We start from the raw sequence: 21,007 nt of genomic DNA on the forward strand, positions 1-21,007 counted from the left end.
AAAAGCAGCTTCAGTACTTTGAATTCGGAGGTAAATTTTGTAGTTGAATTTGAGAGTAAACTAAAGTGCGGAAGAAGTAACCCAATAACCAATCTAATCCGCGTGTAAGAACAGACCACCGCGCAATGTGCATTAATTTTGTCTTTCCAACATTTTCGTTGTACCAAAGGCATTTAAGAGGTACAATAAATGAAGGATCGTAGATGGTAAAAAAGGAGTTTTGGGTTTTGTCTCTTTGTTCTTGTAATCTTGTGAAAGATCTGATTGGTGGTCAAATAAATTAACTCTATAATTTTTAAGTCATTCTTTTTTAAAAAAAAAAAAAAAAGGGGGTGTATTTCAAAATGCTAATGGGCTGTTTAGTTAGGCCTTTTGGAAACTTTTAAAAAAAAAATTAACTTAAAATCCTGTTTTACAACCATATTTTTTAATAATTTTTTTTATAAATGCTAATTTTAAACTTAAAATACTATTTTCTAACAGTTTATATGAACAACACCTAATGTGTTGTTGGATGGGCAAAGATGCATTTTCCTCTTATCATAATTTTTGTACTACAACTTTTATCTCAATTGTGATATAACATATGGTTTTTGATTGTCTATTACTTTTACATGAATTAAACATTTTTAGATAACTAAAACAATCCTATCAAGAGTAAGGCAAAAATTGTGGCAAAAGAGATATCTCTTACTTTTTAGAGTACCATCCAAAAGAGAAGGGAAACAAAGAGGAAGTGGTAGGTGGCATGTGATGGGACTGACTATTTTGTGCGATGCAAAGGGTATTGACCATTGGTATAGACCCCATTTTAGTTAAAAATTGCAACTGGTTGAGCTTAGTCTCATTTGGTTTTGGTCCAAAGAGATGAAAGCAAAGTCGTATTTACTATCTATTAATGTTGAATTGAATAAAAAAATAGAGTACATAAACAAGTGCTTAAGATAATTGTTGAGGCGAATAAAATGAGTCCCACCTAGAAAAAGTGAATTGACTTCATTAAAAATTATACCTCGACGATTGCACTTAGAGCATGACAAGAAATTTCATGTCAATAACATTTATGTTTCAAACCTATTGAATATGAAAGAAAACCTAAAGAAGTACTGCAAAAGCGGAGAACCTAGTTGTTGCTTGTTCCATTTTTTGTTTTTTGCTGAATTGTTGCTTGTTCCATTTGGATATATCAAGTAAACGCCAGTAATATAAGCTCTATCCATATGTAATCCAGTGAAATCCTTGGCAATGAGGGAATCCTTCCTTGAACAAGTTCCATTATGATGTTATTTTTTTAATGGAAAATTCACCAAAACCACTTATTATTGGATAACAGTGGAGATAATAAAGGAATTGTATTGGGGAAAAAGAAATGAAAAACCATGGACCACATATTTCCCCAAAACAGTGTTGCTGTCATGAACATGGCAGCAATAGTGACTCCAGCGTAGACTTCAAGGCCAATTACCATTTTAGCAGTAGCAAGAAACAACTTCACACCATTTCAATTAACAGTTCTAACTTTATTATTGTACGTGCTTCTCTGAGGCCCACTTTTATGCTCTGACCGAAGTAATTAAAGATAATTGTCAGTCTTTTGATGCTTCCTCTCTGCCGTTACATAAAGTTAAGAAAAGCAACAACATGCACACGTCCAGAGAAAACTACTACAACACACACTCTCTCTCTCTCCCCCCTAGACAGTAGACTCCGAGCATCATATTAAAGTTGTCCAAACACGCGAATAAAACTTTCGGTAGCCCATACCTCTCTAGTCTCTACTTCTTTTTTCGTTTATTAAAACCTAGATCCAGATTTGTCTGGACAAATTGTTGGATATAGCAATATAATACGACAATCACTAGTCAACCTCTTCAGTCTCCCATAGGGCCCGTTTGAATGCAAAGTTAATAAAAGTCAAAAACAAAGCTCATGTCGTTTAGAGTTAACCCAAAATTAAAAATAAAAACGTTTTGCTCTAGAGTAAATCACTATTTAGCTTTAGGAAGAGCTAAGAAAAGAAGCTTTTTAGGCCCCTTTTAACTTTTCAACGCCCATGGCTGCAGAGGTATCCCAGGAAGAGCTCAATACTAAACCTTTCATGCCAGGGATTATACTCAACACTCAAAGAAACATTCACCCCAAGCCCTCCTCTAGTTTTCATAGGCATCATTGACAACATCAACACACCCTCATGTGATATATGATTTAGCTTGGATCTAGTGCATCACGTTGAGAGCGTGTTATGATCTTAACGGGTTCAGTGCAATAGGATCCTGAACCCAAGCCTTTACTTCACGTGGTAAACGTTTAGAGTAAACTAGTCACCCTTTCTCCCTAATTTTTACTGTTGCAGACAGTAAGTATATTCTAAAGAAAACTAAGGCAGCAAAAGGAAGATATTGCAACTGTTGAAAAAAAGAAAGAAACAATCCCATTTAAGAAAGCTGGTCCAGAAACCAGCTCAAAAAATCTGAGGAGTTGGTCCACTAGGACCGCACCTGCACTACCCAGTGCCACAGCTCCCTTTGCAAATGAGTGATTTGCTACTACTCTTTTTACTTTCCAGATTTTACAGAATCATTAAGTGGACCCCGACAACATATCTACCATCATTTCAAATTCAAACCAAACCTGAAAACCCGGAGAGTTTTACAGAATGGAGGGCAACCTTTCTCAAAATCAAAAAGAAAAAGGAATCTTTTTTTTTATGAGCTGCCAACAGTGGTTTCACAAGGTGCTTTGGATTCGATTATAACCCGAGCTCCTGAAGCAAGCCTGTAGGAGAAAATTAAACAAACTGTTAACCAACATTTTACCAAGAAAGTGGGATGACAATGATAATTTTTGAGAAACTAATTTGAGAAATTGGGGCAGACTCAACACTTAACTTTCTTCGATTTTGATCACTTTCTCCTCTTCTCTAAAGGAATCTAGCCTCTTTGATTGCTTTCTCCCCGAGGAAGGCTCTGTAATTCTCTTACTACCACTGTTGGATACAATGGGAGCTACAGTTTGTGAGCTGTCAGCTCCGTCTGAAGAGTTTCTTGGTCTATCTGAAACGGGTGACTTCATAGATTCACTTCGTGGCTGCTTGCTCAATGAAGTCTTAATTGACCGTGGGATACATTTGGAACGTCCAGAGGTTGACTCCTCTTTGTGCTCAATCGGATCCAATTGCTTACATATCCTGCAAATGGCATTCAGTTTCATACTTTTCGCTCTAATTGCAGAAAATTGCAAAGGAATTAACCACACATGGAAGGTCATCATTGATGTTATGACTGCCATATCCCTACAAAATGATTTATTTTTTATTTTTAATAAGTACTCCTACTAGATGCCAAACAATCTCAATTAACAACCCATGACCCATTAATCCGCTATATCTATCCCAACAACTCCAGTTAATTCAACAAAATTATCTGTCAATCAATGCAACTAAATCAGGATAAACAAAGCCAAATATATCCTAAATTGGGTATTAAAACAATAATTCTAAATTTCTCAATGAAGACTCAATGGGCGTTCCCTGGATTTATTTTATTTAGAATTTTAGATAAGTATTATCCATGCATGTTTCAGGATCAATTTAATTAGTTCTTACAAAGTGTACTCACGCGCAAGCATCTTCACAAAACTAATCAATCACCAACTCAAGTTATTCCAATTATCAATTGCACATTTTCAACTGGCCATATAATATTTTTATAACTATTTTAAAAGTATGCTCCTTTTGCATGTCTTTTAAATTTGCTATTACCTATAATATTAGAAGTTAGAACACCTTGCTCAGCTATGCAGAAGGCCAAGTGAGCTGAACACAATCTTACATTAGCTCAGCTCCTTAAGAAATTGATATTGGAAATCAAGCATGATTTACTTTTGGCTTGTGTAAGACATTAATGAGTCTGAACAAGCGTCAAAGTGACCTGAGCCCCAAGTATTTATACACAAGTAGAAATGGTTAACAATCCCAAACACACATGTATTAGGAAAGGCGGTCCACAAAACAAATGGTTTAGGTGAAGGATACAGGTATCTTTGTTAACTGAATTCTGCCCCATCTTGTTATAATAGCGAAAAGTATGTTCAAATCCAGTTAGACTTGATCAGACAAGCTTTCGCTGGATGGAGGAACTCAAAATTTAAGAACTTCAATTCTTTTTGAACAAGATACTCCAATCTAGAAAATTTTCTTAAGAGAAAAAAAATATACATTAATGGTAAAATTAAACTTCAGACGCACCCCCAATCAATTGGGCTAAGGCTCAGCAGTTTCCCCTAAAATAAATGCACCTATCAACCAAATTGGCAATTCTTACGCTTACCATTTAGTTTTAATCTATGATAAATCCCTAATGCTCGTGTACCATAGATGTGTTCAAAAAATGTAACAGTGCAAGAAAAAGAACTCGAACCGGACTGACCTGTCAGCATTACAAGAAGAAGAGCGTTTCAGAGAATTAACTCCTTCTCCTTCTTCCTTAAGCATTTTGGTCTCAATCAAGCTCCCACTAAAATATTCTTTGTCTTCCAACCTAATGCCCATCAGCCTTGGATTCTCTGACAAGCAATCAAGCTCCCCCAACACTAGTGAATTAGAGAACAACGGGGAGGGAAATTTTGAATGGGAAAACCTGGGCTTATAGGTTGGAATCAAGCCAAAACTGTGGTCCTTCACTGATACTGACCCGCATGAGATCAACTGCATGAACACATTTGTAGCCTTTAGCCTTGCATTGGCCGGCATTCTTATATCTTCCTCTTCAAGAATCCTAAAACTGTTGATTTTACTAACATCAGCTCTAATCAATGATTCTAAAGTTTCCATCTTGCCCCCAGATGAAGACGCGCTAGAGGTAGACGCAGGAGGTGAAAACGATTCCCTACAGATCTCAGAATTCTCTTTTGCACGTGAAACCTGATTTCGATAAACATCACTACATTCAGGTTCTAACGACCCATCATCAGTCGAAACACCTCTTGTACAACTCTCTCGGGTCTTACTTCTGCTTACATTTTCCTCAGTCTGCGTCGCTGCATCAGCCAAACCATCACCCTTATAAACCTTATACTCCGTCAAGCTCAAAGAACCACCCCAAGAAGAATTCTTTCCAACTCTAGACTCTGGAGACACACAAGTCGAATCGGGTAATTGAACCGGAGGAGACAGCTCATCCTCTTGGGAATGTTTTGTCTCCTTCCCATTCATACTAGAAGAAGAAGACGAGTCGTCATGACTTCTAGACGAAATGGGCTCCGGTAATTGTTTCAAACTCTGCATTTTTATATTTGCAATGGGACTAAATCGCTCTGCAATGAAAAAAAAAAAAAACTCTAGATTTCAGATTTCTTAATTCATTTTCTCTAATTAGTATATACATTAAGCAATTTATCTCCTATTACCAGAGTTAGATTCATCGAAGAGCTCGGAGCCTTTGAGAACATATTCGTTCCCGTGAGCAGGAAGAATCCGATCATTTTCGCTAAGATCATGCCACACAAATCCATTTTTGTAGCTTCTGCATTTGGCATATACAATAATATAATATATATATATATATATATATATATATATATAAAACCATTCGAAAAATTCAAAAAGCTGAACAAAATTAGAGGAATATGAGAGAGTGAAACGACGGCGTTTTAGGTACCTCTCAAGAAAAGTCCATCGGAGGAAGAGAGAGGAACTTCCATGAAATGAGGGTGTTCGAGCTGGCGGTGACGGCAGAGATAGTAAACGACGGCGACTTTGACATTCCGGGGATTCTGTTGGTACTTCGGCGACTTTTCCGTCCAAACTTTTGATCTCTCCGGACTCACTTCTCTTCTGTACTTCTTCATTCTCGCCTCCATTTTTCTCACTCTCTCACAGTCTCACATCCAAAAACGCCACCGTTTTATATAGAACAAGCTTGGGTGGCCAACGAGAAACCCTAATAATATAATATAATAGTTAAAAAATTTAAAAAAAAAAAAAGAAGCTAAAAACTAAAAACCGAAGAGTTTGAAAGTGGAAATCAGATCTGAGGAATCAAACGGTGAATAAAACAAAAGAGAGAATAAGAGAGAGTGGCGAATCAGAAGAGTTGTACGTGGGAATTACAGAACGGTCAAGGATTGGGCAATGGTATGGGAAAAGAAGACGAAGAAGATAGAGAGAGGGGGAAAGGAAAAGACGAAGAAGTGATTGCGATTGATCGAGAGAGAGAGAAGGAAATTGGGAAGGAAAGGAAAACGGTAGAGGACGCCCACATTTATTGTGTTAGTTAAGTGTTGTTATATTTGACGAGTTTGTGTGTACTTCATTTTCAAAAGCGATGTTACAGTTGCGGGGAGAGAAGGGAGAGACCGAGAGAGGGACAAGACTCGAAGAAAGGGGAAAGGGATGGGGGGAAGTAGCTTAAGCTAGCTTGGCTCATATTTTTCAGGTAATCTTTTGGCTGATGCGGTGGACTCTTTAGCATTTAACTCTCTCTCTCTCTCTCTCTCTCTCTCTCTGTCTGTCTGCTTTTTCCAGGCTTTGAATTCAATTCTTTGATTTCCTTCTTGTTTTTATTCTACTGTAGTTCTATTACTCTTTTACTGTTTTTTACTGTTTTAGCCCTAATGTTTACGTTACTTGTCACTTTTACAATTATTAGTACTTTATCCATGACCCTGCACCCATTATTTGACCCCGCACGCATTATTAAATATAAAATGCAAATTGAGAATATATTAATTATATAATAAATAAAATAAATTTAAATCAATGAAACTATGTTTGTAACCAATGAGTCTTGTTAGAGATATATATTAGACATATATTAGCCCAATGTAATAGGCCCAAGCTCATTCCTGCTTGTACTAGTAGTCTAGGGTTTAGTCGCCTATATATACTCATGTTAGGGTTCATTGTAACACAGGTTATTGTACTACACTCCATTTAACATGGTATCAGATATTCAACATGGTATCAGAGTCAAACTTCGTTCTTGGTATCAAACAAACATCTCTACACAGCAAAGAAGATTCTCACGTGTATACCACCATCTGAAGTCACACATATTTGTCTGCTGGATCCAGACTCCACAGCATCTCGTAGCCACCATGGCTCTGTGCTGTGTCAAAATCCAACAACCAAGCAAGCCGTGACTCACCTTACAGATCTGCGCAAATCAATCCTTCGCCTGAAGAAACCAACCCCACAGACGTGTCCCACGACCTCCTGCAACGAAAACCCAGAAATTCGGTCACCCAAAGCCTTGTCACGCGCCTCCACGCGCCGCAGGAAGCTCCGGAACCTCCCCACGCGCCGCCACGATTTCCTCTTTTGTAGCTCATTTATAGGTCACACGCGCCGCCCTATCGGCCATGTCGACCACCAATCTGCCTACAGCAGAAATCTGGCTTTCAACCGCAGTGGCACGCGCCTCCACGCGCCACCTGGGATTCTGGCCTGTCATTCACGCGCCGGTGGACTTGTCACCCTCCTCCATGCGCCAGAAAACTGTTGCTGACATCATCCGATGACGTCATCTTTCCACGTCAGCACACGCAAGCCTTTGCCACGTCAGCCCTAATCCAAGTCATCACCACGTCATCAGCCACGTCGCTAGCCACATTAGCAGTGTCGCCTCGTCAGCACCACGTCACCTGGCTGACCGATGACCCAGACCGACCCAACCCGGACCACCCGGATCTGACCCGTAGGCACTGACCGTTGACTTTGACCAAATTTGTTGACTTTCGTTGACTTTGACTTTTGCGTTGACTTTTGACCAAAAGTTAAAATTTTCGAAATAGCCTATCTTGCTCAGTTTTTCGCGTAGATTCCAATTTTGGACTCCGTTTCTTCATTTGGAACTCCGAAATTGGTCAATTGGCACATTCTTCATTTTGGTTTCTTCAAAGGCATTCTTCAAGGCAACTCCGAGTGATCTTCTCATGCTTATCCAACCTCAAGCCTTCATCGAGCTTCCACCTTGAGTTTGAGGGAGGGTGTTAGAGATATATATTAGACATATATTAGCCCAATGTAATAGGCCCAAGCTCATTCCTGCTTGTACTAGTAGTCTAGGGTTTAGTCGCCTATATATACTCATGTTAGGGTTCATTGTAACACAGGTTATTGTACTACACTCCATTTAACATGGTATCAGATATTCAACAAGTCTCATGTCAAAAATAAATTAATTTTACAACTTAGAATTTGTTTGAATACCGCTTATTTTGCTGAAACTGAAAATTTATTGTTGAAAGTATTGTAAATAAAGGTAAAAGTTAGCTGAAATAGTACAGTGGGGCTCATGAATAGAAGCAAAAAGTGCAATGGGACTCATGAATAGTAGCAAAAATAAACTGAATAGTGAAATAATTTTCATTTTTCATTAATATCCAAATGGAGGCTTAGTGTTAGTTTGGATACAAAACGGTTATAGTTTTGTTATATAACCAAAAATATTAAATAAATTTTTAAGTTTTATTTTAAATTATTTAAAACTTTTGTCAATAGAATTTTAGTTGAAGTTTAATTTTAAATCCCTTAAACTTAGGTAACATAATTTCATTTATAATTAAATCATTCAATTAATTTCAATTTGTAACCTTATGAAATTTATTTTGATTGTGTTATTTATTCAAAATTTTTGAAAATCATGGATTTTAAATGTCACACTATAAGGGCCCCAGGGCATCACAACCTTTTTTAATGTTGTTAAAGGTGTGTTTGGTACATGCACTTAAAAACTTAAAGTTGTTATTTGAAAACATGTGTAAAAATATGTGTGGATGAAAAAATGCGTGAAAATAAGTGTAATGTTATTTAAAAACTGAAAACATGTGTTTGAGTGGGTGTACCAAATAGAACCTAATGTCATGTGACTATTTACAATTGGGTGTAGCTTGATGTGGGGGGATATAAGTATGTCACTAACTCAATGATTGGGCCAAGCCACCAACTCAAGGACTGGGCCATGAATAGGAGTTGACAATTGATTTCAATCTCATATTTTATTTAAACCCTATGCATCATTTTAAAAAGCCATACTTTAGGTCTACAGTTATGATATGGACTTGAGAAAGTGTTAGGTACATAAATTCACCCAATCGAATGAATTGACCTCTATCAATATACGTACTAGCCTTATTATGCTTATGACTCCCCTAAAATTTTCTAATCATACAATGATTTCAAAACAAAACATTTGAATCACACAAGCAAGGCACATTTATATATATAAAAGTGTGAGTATCATACTGCTATGATTAGCCCTATGAGAACAGTGGCGACTCCAGGAAAATTTTTCAGGGTGTTCCACAATAAGTATAAATTACACAATCTAATAAAAAGAAAATTTTATATATTGACAACAACAACAATCAAAAAATATGCAAATACATAAAATTTACAATTGCCTTCTACGAGTTTTCATATTTTGAAATTGTTTCATAATAGTCTTATTATCAATGCTACAAGCTACATCTTTTTCAATATACACAACCAAGCAATCATTCATCCATTGATCTCCCATTCGATTGCGCAGTTCATTCTTTATATATTTCATTGCTAAAAAACTTCTTTTTACTGTTGCAGTAGCAACTGGAAAGGTCAAAGTTAGCTTCACAGGCAAATAGACTAATGGATAAGTCTCATGCTTCCTTGTGCTCACTAACTTTTTAGTAAGTTCATTAACTTCTTGAAGCTCTAAAATGAAGTTATTGCCGCGCATATCAAAAATTTAATTCTACAATTGAGAGTCAAGTGCCAAAATATCTGTCTCAAGAAAATCAGAGGGATAGAACTTAGCTAGACGTATCAACTTTTCCTTATCGAAAGCCACAAATGAATTACTTGGATCCAAGCAAGCCATACAAAGTAGCAAATCGATATTCACCTCAGAAAAGCGATTGTTAAAATCTTGAAGTTGCATATCTATGACTGTGTAGAATAGCTCAACACGATAATGATATAAATTTTTATTTTGTTGGGTGTTGCGTCGCGGCCTCCCATTAACTACAAATATCGCTTCCATGTCCAATATAGGAATATCATGTGAGGTACAAAATAAAGATACTTTAGCCAATAAAGATGCCCATTCATCATCTGTCATCACTTGCAACCGTTGATTAGACACTTTAACAAGATCCATAACATTTACTATATCTTGATTTTTTTTTTTTTTTTTTTGCAATGCTATTGACAACTCATTTGTGATTCCTAAATATTTTTATCAAGTGTAGAGCAAAGACAAATTCAAAAGATAGTATTGACCTCATAATAGATCGAGCTTCGACTTTTTGGTCGGAGAGGCCATCTTCTTCAATAATCTCTAGTACATCAACAACAACAAAAAACATCAAAATTAAGTTAAGAATAGTCCCATAATATGATCCCCAACGTGTATCACCAGGACGTTTAAGATTTGTCTCTTGATTCAAACCTTGCCCACTTCTACGTATACCATTCTCTAAATCTTCTTTAATTTTGACAAATTGTGTATCTCGAAGAGCATCTTGTCTCTTACAAGAGCCTCCAACAACAGTTACTAAATTACTAACCACATAAAAATATTCAGCAATGTTAATGTGATTTTTAGCAATATCAACAAGTGTCAATTGAAGTTAATGAGCAAAACAATGGACATAAAATTCTAACTTGTTCTCTTTCAAAATTAAATTTTGAGTCCATTGATATCACCTTGCATATTATTAGCCCCATCATAACCTTGCTCGCATAGGTCGATAAACTCAAATTATGTTCACAAAGTAAACATTCAATAGTATATTTGAGTGACAAAGTAGTGGTACTTGCTACATGTACAATACCAAGGAACCGCTCTATAATAATTCTTTCTTTGTTCACATAATGAAGAACGAGGGCCATTTGTTCTTTCACTGAGATATCACGTGACTCATCAACTAATATTGAAAAGAACTCATTGTCAAGATCCTTGATGATGACTTTGGATGTTTTCACGTGCTATTGCATTCACAATGTCTTTTTGAATATCATAGTGGGTAAGCTTGCAATTTTTCCAAGATTTTTGCAACACTTCATTGATAGATTCATTGTGATCTCCCAAAAATTGTAAAAGCTCAAGGAAGTTTCCTCTATCACTTGAACCTTGAGATTCATCGTGACCATGAAAAGCTAATCCTTGGCATAAAAGGAATTTTACGCAATCAACTATTGTATTTAATTGAATCCGATATTCAATTTTATCTTGTTTTGATTGCTTAACAAAAACACTTTGAATGTGTTGCTTTTCCTTTAGTAGATCTTCACTCTTCTTGACAGCTTGGTTATGAGCACGATTAACTCCTCCAACATGGGAATCTAATTTCACAAGCTGATTCCAAAGTTTGAATCCCTTCGTTACAAAAGTCTCACCTCCTCCTTGCTTACCAACATTTTGCCCAAATAGGTAGCAATAAAAACAAAATGCCGCATCCTTGTCTATACTATATTCCAATCACTTTCTATTTATATACCATTTCGATCTAAATCGACGGGGCTTTCTAGAAAAATATGATACAGGGTAATCATGAACAAGTGGTTGACAAGGGCCTTTTGTTAAATAATATCTTCTTATTTCATTATGATTATTAGGATGATAAGATGATATTTTTTGTCGTAGTCCAGGATCTGAAAAGACAATACGAATTCACTTAGAAGATAAAGATGAATCTTGCACAAGAAATGAATCTTGCATAGGAGATGAATCTTTGGTACGTGGTTTTCTTATCAAATATTTTTCCATAATTCTAGCAAAAGAATAAACAATAAACTATAAGTTTATTTGAAATATTAATAAAATTATTAATTATTATTGTTTAGTTGTTTCATTAATTTGTTTTTCTTTTATAAATTATAATTTGTTATATTGTTGTTTCATTAATTATAAAATTATTAATTGTTATTTAGCCTAACATAATTTAATTTATTTGTCTTTTATAATGTATTTTTGTTTCATTAATTTGTTTTTCTTTTATAAATTATAATTTGTTATATTGTTGTTTCATTAATTATAAAATTATTAATTGTTATTTAGCCTAACATAATTTAATTTATTTGTCTTTTATAATGTATTAGTTAATTTAATTATACAGCTTTAATTATTGTTATTTAGCATAACAATAAACTATATTACTTTAATTTGTTTGTCATTAATTATACTGCTTTAATTTGTTATATTGTTTAGCCCCTTATGCACACTACACTAAAAGAATCGGACATTACACATTCTATGTGCAACACAATAATTAAAGCAGTGTAATGTGTAGCATATTACACTGCTTTAATTATTGTTTATCCGACCCCAGCCCATCAGCCCGTCTCCCCCCTCCCACTCAACAGACAAGCACATGCCTGATGCCCCAATTACAATAACCTGTCAATCAAAAAATTTCACAATCACAATAGACAATACACATTACACTAAAAGACAATCAATATTTCACCAACACACTGACCAACATCAACACACTGACCAACACCAACAGATAAGATAAAGCAAATTCAAAAAGAGAAAAAAAAAAAGAAAAAAAAAGAAAAAAAGAAGAAGGCAAAAGCAAAATATAAATAAAGTAATTCGGCCAGCCAATTAGAGAATTCAAAAGAGAGAGAGAGAGTTACTGAGTTAGACTATTAATAAAGAGAGAGAGAGAGAGTTACTGAGTTAGACTATTAATAAAGAGAGAGAGAGAGAGAGAGAGAACCATTCTTTACTTTCATTTCATTTTTGCATTTCAATGAGATAAAGAGAGAGACTGAGAGACTAAGAGAGAGTCAGAGAGAAAAAGAGAGAGAAATACCTTGAGGGAGGAAGCACCGAGGTCCGAGTGGTGAGCACCGAGCGGCGAGCACCGAGCATCGAAGTAGAGCGATCTGCGATCTGTGATGAAGGTGAGCGACAACGATAACGAGCAAGTGACGATGACAATGAGCGAGCTACGGTGACAATGAGCGAGCTACGGCGACAACGAGCGATTTGCGAGTTACAGCGACGATGAGCGATCTGCGAGCGACGGCGACGTGACCGTGGGTTTGGAAACACTAAAACACCTCTATATAGACTGTATTAGAGTTTGTTTTGCTTTTGCTCTATATGGACTGACTGTATTGGGGTTTGGTTTTCTGATTTCTCTGCCAGCGACGTGATCGTGACGGGGGTTTGATTTCTGATTCTCTGTATTGGTTTTTTTTTTTTTTTTTTTTTTTTTTTTTTTTCAGATTTTAGTTCAAATTTTTTTTTTTGGTTTTTTTTTTTTGCTTGGAAGTAGAACATATAATTTTTTTTTTATTATTTGAGGGTGTTCCTAATTTTGTGATCAGGGTGTTCCTAATCCAGATTAAGTATAAAATTTCTTTTTTAAATTTTTTTCAGGCCAAGGCGTTCCTGGGAACACCTTGACTTATACGTGGCGTTGCCACTGTATGAGAATATTTCTAGCATGCATTTCATATCTTAGGCATACCACTACATGTATATATATTTGAATGACTAAACAAAACCATATAATAACATTTAAGGAATCAAACAAGAATGTTTTTGGCTTTTTTTAAGAGACATTTGTATGCATGGCAAATGTTGCGTATGCAGGCCTTCTACGGTGCTTATGTAGACTCATGTAGATACGGTGCTCGAGGCATAAACTTCTACTGTAATTTAGGGGGGAAAAAAACTACGTCTCTAATCTTAATATGTTACTGCCTTACTATCAATCAACTAAATTAAAACAAAACAAACAAAATTGGGAAAAAAAATAGATAAAAGTAGAATATAAACAAGAAATAAAATGAAAAACTTTCCTTAACACAAAGACAAACTCTTGAAGCTTAACCATTCCATTCAATCGATAAGGCACAATGAATTGGCCAAACATAATACAAAAGGAATTAGAAAAAATAGTTGACTAGTGGACGAACAATCTAAGGGAAGTTTTGGTTGATGTGAAATGTTAACAAAATAAGCTAAAAATAAAGAAGTCCCTTCACTCTTTGATCTTCACATTTGTAGTAATTTTTTTAAATATAAATTTTGCAAATAATCCACAATAAGGGTCAATACAGACTTTTATAGGCGGAAATCTAAGTGCAAAACCCATCACTCAGTGATGTGGATTGTGGGATTGGGTTTTGCATTATAATTTTAAGCAAAAAATATATCCATAAATAGCTCTACCAACCAAATAGTGCATATGCATAGGATAACCTTGCATATGTTGCCTTGAGGCTAGGAATGGCAATAGGCTGGGTTTTTTTACATCCAAACCCGCCTTAAGGGCTCGGACCCGTTACCCAGACCTGGCCCGTTTAATAAATGAGTTTTTTTATACCCACCTCGTCGGGCCCCATTTAGCCTTGCCAAATTTGGGCCCAATCTGCATCCCAAATCGTGGCCCAATATTAAAAAAAAAAAAAAAGAAAAAAAAAAGAAAGATTGAATTGAAGCCCAAATTCATTTTTGCCCAGATTCAAGCCCATATAACGTGGCCCAAATGCCAAATCAGTCCAAATCATAGGTTATTAATTATAAATCAATAAATCATCTGTTAATTATAAATCAATAAATCATAACTAAGATCATAAATCAATAAATCACCTAACTAAGATAACCATTCAATCATAAATCAATAAATCATAGCTAAAATCACCTACTAAACATAAAAATAAAATAAATCCAATAAGTCCAAGAAACAACAATCACAAGTCCAACAAGTACAAGAAATTAAAAAGTTACAAAATAAATCCCGCAAGTTTAGGATAATTACAAACCAACAAGTCGAAGAAACTAAAAAGCTACTAAACTAATACAAAAAGTCTAATCCTCCACAACTGTGACACAACTCTCATCCTCTTCATTAGGCTCCCCATCATCAAGAATTGATTGAAGTGTATAATCGCCTCCATTTCTTACTTTCTTCAGTCTCACATCCAAAAACGCCACTGTTTCATATAGAACAAGCTTGGGTGGCCAACAAGAAACCCTAATAATATAAATATAATAGTAAAAAAAAAAAGCCAAAAACTAAAAACCGAATAGAACAAAAAAGAGAATAAGAGTAGTGGCAAATCAGAAGAGTTGTACGTGGAAATTACAGAACGGTCAAGATTGGGCAATGGTGTGGGAAAAGAAGAAGACGAAGAAGATAGAGAGAGGGGAAAGGAAAAGACGGAGTGATTGTGATTGATCGAGAGAGAGAAGGAAATTGGGAAGGAAAGGAAAACGGTAGAGGATGCCCGCATTTATTGTGTTAGTTAAGTGTTGTTATATCATTTTTGATGAGTTTGTGTACTTCATTTTCAAAAGGCGAAAACCATATTTTCGTCCCTACATTTTCACATTATTCCACTTTGGTCCCTAACTTTTTTTTTTCATCACTTTTAGTCTCTAAAATTAAAAAAGTGATCTCATTTTTGTCCCTACCGTCATCTCATGAACAAAATAGTTTCGTGGCAAATGAAGTACATTGCTGGCACACTAAATACTGACGTCAGCATTAAAATAATAATATAATATTTTATTTAGCATTAAAAAATGCGACATTAGAATTTTAACCTAAACTAAAAAAAATTAAAAACAAAAATCAAAATCAAAATTCACATGAATTAAGATCTAAAAGTATCTTAAACAAGAACACCAACCCATACTTCAAATCTCAAAATCGAAAACCAAAAATCACGAATAACTCAAAAGATAAGATCACAAAATTAAACATAAGATCCACATCAGAATAAACATGAACAAGGAATTAAATAAGAACAAGATCAATATTCCTAGCTCAAAACAATCTTTCCCAAACTATTAACAGGGATCTAAACATAGAACAACACATGAACCCCCTAGCGAAAGCAACAAAATATCAAACCCCAATAGAACTGAGATTCATAAATCAAAGTAAAATAGAGGGTGAGACATGGTGAGAGTTGAGAGAGCTAGAGAGAGGAGAGAGAGGCAGACCCACCACCATGCCATCATCACAAGACCACCCCCATAACCTAGCAACAACCCACATCACAAACACCGAGGAGGAGATACGGTTGCATTGGCACTTCGGTTGACGGCGTTTTCTATGTGATCGATGGACTCAAAATCGGCGGCACCGCAATTGAGACTGAACCTCTACAAGCTGAGGTGAATGTGGACGCTCACGTGTACGTGAGCTTGATGACTTGTTGCGACGACTTGTTGCGATGGAGTGGGAGGAGTTTGCTAGGTTTAAGAGAAGGGCTTGTGTTGGTGTACGATTCCGTTGGTGGAAAGTGGAGTAGAGGACTAGATCTGCCTAAGGTTATACAATGCGCTGCTTGGATTTGAGGTTTGTGTTTGGTTTCTCATAAAGTATAAGAAAATTTGGGTTTTGAGTTTTGAGTTTGGGGGCCAAAAATCTAGGTTTGAATTTCATGTTTGGGGCCGAAAATCTGGATTTAATTTTTGTGTTTGATGTTTTGGTGGTGTGGGGGTTTGAAATATGGGTTTGAATTTAAATTTTTGAATCTAGGTTTGAATCTGGGTTTGAATTTAATTTTTTGGGTTTTGAATTTGTTGGGTTTGTGTTCTTGTTCAAATATTTAATGTGTTCATGTTTAATTTATCAATTTTATTTGGGTTTGTCAAGAATGTTGGCATGATTCTAATTCTCGGTTTGTTTTCATGTTTAATTTCTTGTTCATGTTTAATTTGATGTGGACTTATAGTTTAATTTTCTATTCTTATTTTTCCGAGCAAGGTTGGATGATTGACCGCGAAGAACACATGTTCTGGTTCTTCATGTTCTTCAAAATAAATAAATAATTTAATTCTTTTCCTTTATTAAGGTTTTAAAAAAAATGGTTTGTGTTCTTGTTCAAATATTTAATGTGTTCATGTTTAATTTATCAATTTTATTTGGGTTTGTCAAGAATGTTGGCATGATTCTAATTCTCGGTTTGTTTTCATGTTTAATTTCTTGTTCATGTTTAATTTGATGTGGACTTATAGTTTAATTTTCTATTCTTATTTTTCCGAGCAAGGTTGGATGATTGACCGCGAAGAACACATGTTCTGGTTCTTCATGTTCTTCAAAATAAATAAATAATTTAATTCTTTTCCTTTATTAAGGTTTTAAAAAAAATTATTTCATTATTTGATTTTTAATTTTCTAAGGTGGCATTTTTATTTATTATTTTAATGCTAAATAAAATATTATATTATTATTTTAATGCTGATGTTAGCATTTAGTGTGCCAGCGATGCACTCTGTTTGCCACGTAGACTATTTTATTCGTGAGATGACGGTAAGGACAAAAACGAGATCGCTTTTTTTGATTTTAGGGACTAAAAGCGACAAAAAAAAAATATTAGGGATCAAAGTGGAAACTGCGTGAAAATATAGAGACAAAAATGTGGTTTTCGCTTTTTCAAAAACGATGTTACAATTGTGGAGAGAGAGAGGGGGAGAGGGACAAGACTCCAAGAAGAGATAGAGAAAGGGGAAAGGGGGGAAGTAGAGCTAGCTTGGCTCATATTTTTCAGGTAATTTTTTAGCTGATGCGGTGGACTTCAGCATTTACTCTCTCTCTCTCTCTCTCTGTCTGCTTTTTGACTTTTTCCAGGCTTTGAATTCAATTCTTTGATTTTTTTCTTGTTTTTATTCTACCATAGTTCTATTACTCTTTTACTGCTTTTTACTGTTTTAGCCCTAATGTTTACGTTTTTTATTCTGACTCTTGCCCAAGGAGGATGTGAGGTTTTGCTCCTTTTTTAGAGAGTCTTTAATAATTATGACGTTACTTGTTACTTACAATTATTAGTACTTAATTTATTTTTTTGATAAGTATTAGTACTTTATTAGGGTCCGTTTGGTTCCCGTAAAATATTTTCTGAAAAATACTTATTTTCCAGAAATGTTATTTTCCAGAAAAGGAAAATATTTTTAAGTGTTTGGTTGTATTATGAAAATTGTTGTGGAAAATATTTTTATGTGTTTGGTTGTATTAGGAAAATGCTATTTTCCTAACCATTCAACAACAAATTCCGGCAACAACAACACAACAACAACGACAACAACAATCAAACTTAAAAAAAAAAAAAAAAAAAACTGAGTCGTCGACGAGATCGAGGAAGAGAGAGCAATGGGTCGCCGTCTGGGTTTGGGTCGACGACGAGCTCTGGGTCGAAGGGCTGGGTCATCGAAGGCAATGGTTCGAAGGTCGAAGGTCGAAGTCTTGTGGGTTCGTCGGTGGGGTGCGATCTTCGTTGGATCGGTCTTCGGTGGTGATCTGGGCTCTGGGTTCGCCGGCGAAGTCGAAGATCAATTCGTGGCGCGAAGGTGAAGTCGAAGTTCGTGGGTTCGCGTCGCCGGCGAAGTCGAAGTTCGTGGGTTCGCGTCGCCGGCGAAGTCGAAGATCGTGGGTTCGTCGGCTCGTGGGTTTGTCCGTTCGTGGCGCCGGCAAAGTCGAAGATCGTGGACGCCGGCAATGGGCTGTGGTGGTGGATCGGAGCTCGGGGTGGTTCATTCTCTCTCTCTCTCTCGCTGGTGGTTCATTCTCTCTCTGGCTCTCTCTTTTCCGGAAATGATTTGAAGTGAAATTAAAACCGTAAAATCATTTCCGGGTCAAAGGTGAAAATTTTGGTCAAATAAAGCTTATTTTCCGGAAAATGCTGTTTTCCTTGTCTTCCAAACAATGGGCTGAGGTGGTAAATGATTTCCTGAAATCATTTACCACCAAAACAAACACAGCCTTAGTACCATGACCCTGCACGCATTATTTAATATAAAATGCAAATTGAAAATATATTAATTATATAATAAATAAAATAAATTTATATCATTGAAACTATATTTGTAACCAATGAGTTGCATGTCAAAAATAATTTTTTTTTGGTTTTCCATAGTATATCCTCAAAGCTTTCAACTAGAGACTAATCATTGTTCGCGACAAGTGGGCCCTAATGGGGTAAATCGCTGGTAAATTTTTGAAAATCATGGATTTTAAATGTCACTGTAAGCGCCCCAGGCATCACAACCTTTTTTAATGTTGTTAAGCGCCGTGTGACTACTCACAATTGGGTGTAGCTTGATGTGGGGGAAACATAAGTATGTCACTAACTCAATAATTGGGCTAAGCCACTAACTAAAGGATTGGGCCATGAATGGGAGTTGACAATTGATTTCAGTCTCTTAATTGTTTTAAACCCTATGCATAATTTTAAAGAACCGTATTTTAGGTCTAGAGTTATAGTGTGGACTTGAGAAAGTGTTAGGTACCTAAATTCACCCAATCAAATGAATCGACCTCCATCAATATACGTACTAGCCTTATTATGCTTATGACTCCCATAAAATTTTCTAATCATACAATGATTTCAAAACAAAACATTTGAATCACACAAGCAAGGTGCGCGCGCACACACACACACACACACACACACACACACATATATATATATAAGTGTGAGAATCATACTACTACGATTAGCCCTATGAGAATATTTCTAGCATATGTTTCGTATCTTAGGCATACCACTACATATACATACATACATACATATATATATATATATATATATATATTTGAATGATAAAACAAAACCATATAATAACATTTAAGGAATCAAACAAGAATGTTTTGAGTTTCTTTTAAAAGACATTTGTATGCATATGCAGGCCTTCTAGGGTGCTTAGAGTATCTTCAGTAGATTAGCTAAAGTCATTTTTTGGAGAGCAAACCCAAAACATAAGCTCCAACAGATTCTTTAAAAGTAAAACTTTTCCAACTTTTTTCTGACATTGCTACAGTAGTTCTCTTGATCTAAAGAACACTGTAGCAACTCCAAACCATTTTTCTCACTTAAAATAATTCACACTTGAATAAATTTGAATAAAAAAATAAGAACAGTAAATTAATTTTTTCGCATTTATTTCAACCTCAATGGCTACAAAGACACCAAAACACAATATGAATAAAATACAAAACACATTCTAATCATAGAAAACTCTTTCTCATAAAACTAATAAAATCAAAGCAATTTTTTTTTAAAAAAACTAACCTACAATATCTAGAGATAGAGAACAGAGGATGGTGACTATTTTTCTCTCCCTTGGTGGAGTATAGTGGTGAATTCCCCTCTATGTGATGAGAAAATGAATGGCATGTTTTAGTGTTTTTCGTCCAAGTGAAAGAGAGAGACATTTGGAGATAAAGGTAGACCAAAAGGTTGAAAATGGAAAGCAATAATGAAGATAAATAGGAGAAGTAGAGATACAGGTAGATGAAAAGGTTGAAAATGAATATGAAGAGGAGAAGTAGGGATACAAGTGTGGAGGAGAAAAAAACAAGAGAAAAAATAAAAGAAAAAGAACAAACGTATGGATGGATAAAATGAAGAGAGAAGAAAAAATTAAATAAAGAAACAAAAAATTAAATTTGAGATATATTACCATAATATTTTCACAATAAATTTTATATAGCAGGTTGTTATTGGTATGGTTGAGAACAAAATATTTTTAGTAATGGGTTCAAATTAAAACTGTGGGGGATAAAAGGATCAGGCCCAAGTTAACGGGCCGAACACCCACGAGAGAACTGTTTCACATCCGAAGAGAAGGATGAATAGAATGCGAGGTCCAGATTGGAGCGGAATCCTCTGGGTAGAGGATCATCGCTTTCCGAGGAGGATATCTCTAGTCCGAGGAGGACATCTCCTGTCCGAGGAGGATGTTTTACCCTGGTATGATAGCGGAGACTAATTGAGCAGGAGAAAAGCCTGGTTGATCGTCCGAGGAGCCCACCTGATCAAGATAAGCTCAAAGCACACTCAATGGTTTGTGTTCTTGTTCAAATATTTAATGTGTTCATGTTTAATTTATCAATTTTATTTGGGTTTGTCAAGAATGTTGGCATGATTCTAATTCTCGGTTTGTTTTCATGTTTAATTTCTTGTTCATGTTTAATTTGATGTGGACTTATAGTTTAATTTTCTATTCTTATTTTTCCGAGCAAGGTTGGATGATTGACCGCGAAGAACACATGTTCT

General features: G+C 35.6%; 1 protein-coding gene across 1 annotated transcript; it reads right to left on the reverse strand.

Annotated features, from left to right (window-relative positions):
* Positions 1-2,406: 2,406 nt before the first annotated feature.
* On the reverse strand, positions 2,407-5,517 carry LOC136061384 (protein SOSEKI 3-like). Its single transcript, XM_065762202.1, has 4 exons — positions 5,407-5,517; positions 4,428-5,313; positions 2,889-3,187; positions 2,407-2,775 (listed from the first exon to the last, which is right to left on the reverse strand). Exons 2-4 carry the CDS (start codon positions 5,282-5,284, stop codon positions 2,750-2,752), a joined length of 1,182 nt encoding a protein of 393 aa, XP_065618274.1. The 5' UTR covers positions 5,285-5,313; positions 5,407-5,517; the 3' UTR covers positions 2,407-2,749.
* Positions 5,518-21,007: the final 15,490 nt, after the last annotated feature.

The sequence above is a fragment of the Quercus suber genome, unplaced genomic scaffold, assembly GCF_002906115.3.
Source record: "Quercus suber isolate HL8 unplaced genomic scaffold, Cork oak 2.0 scaffold_447, whole genome shotgun sequence".
NCBI classification, from domain to species: Eukaryota; Viridiplantae; Streptophyta; class Magnoliopsida; order Fagales; family Fagaceae; genus Quercus; species Quercus suber.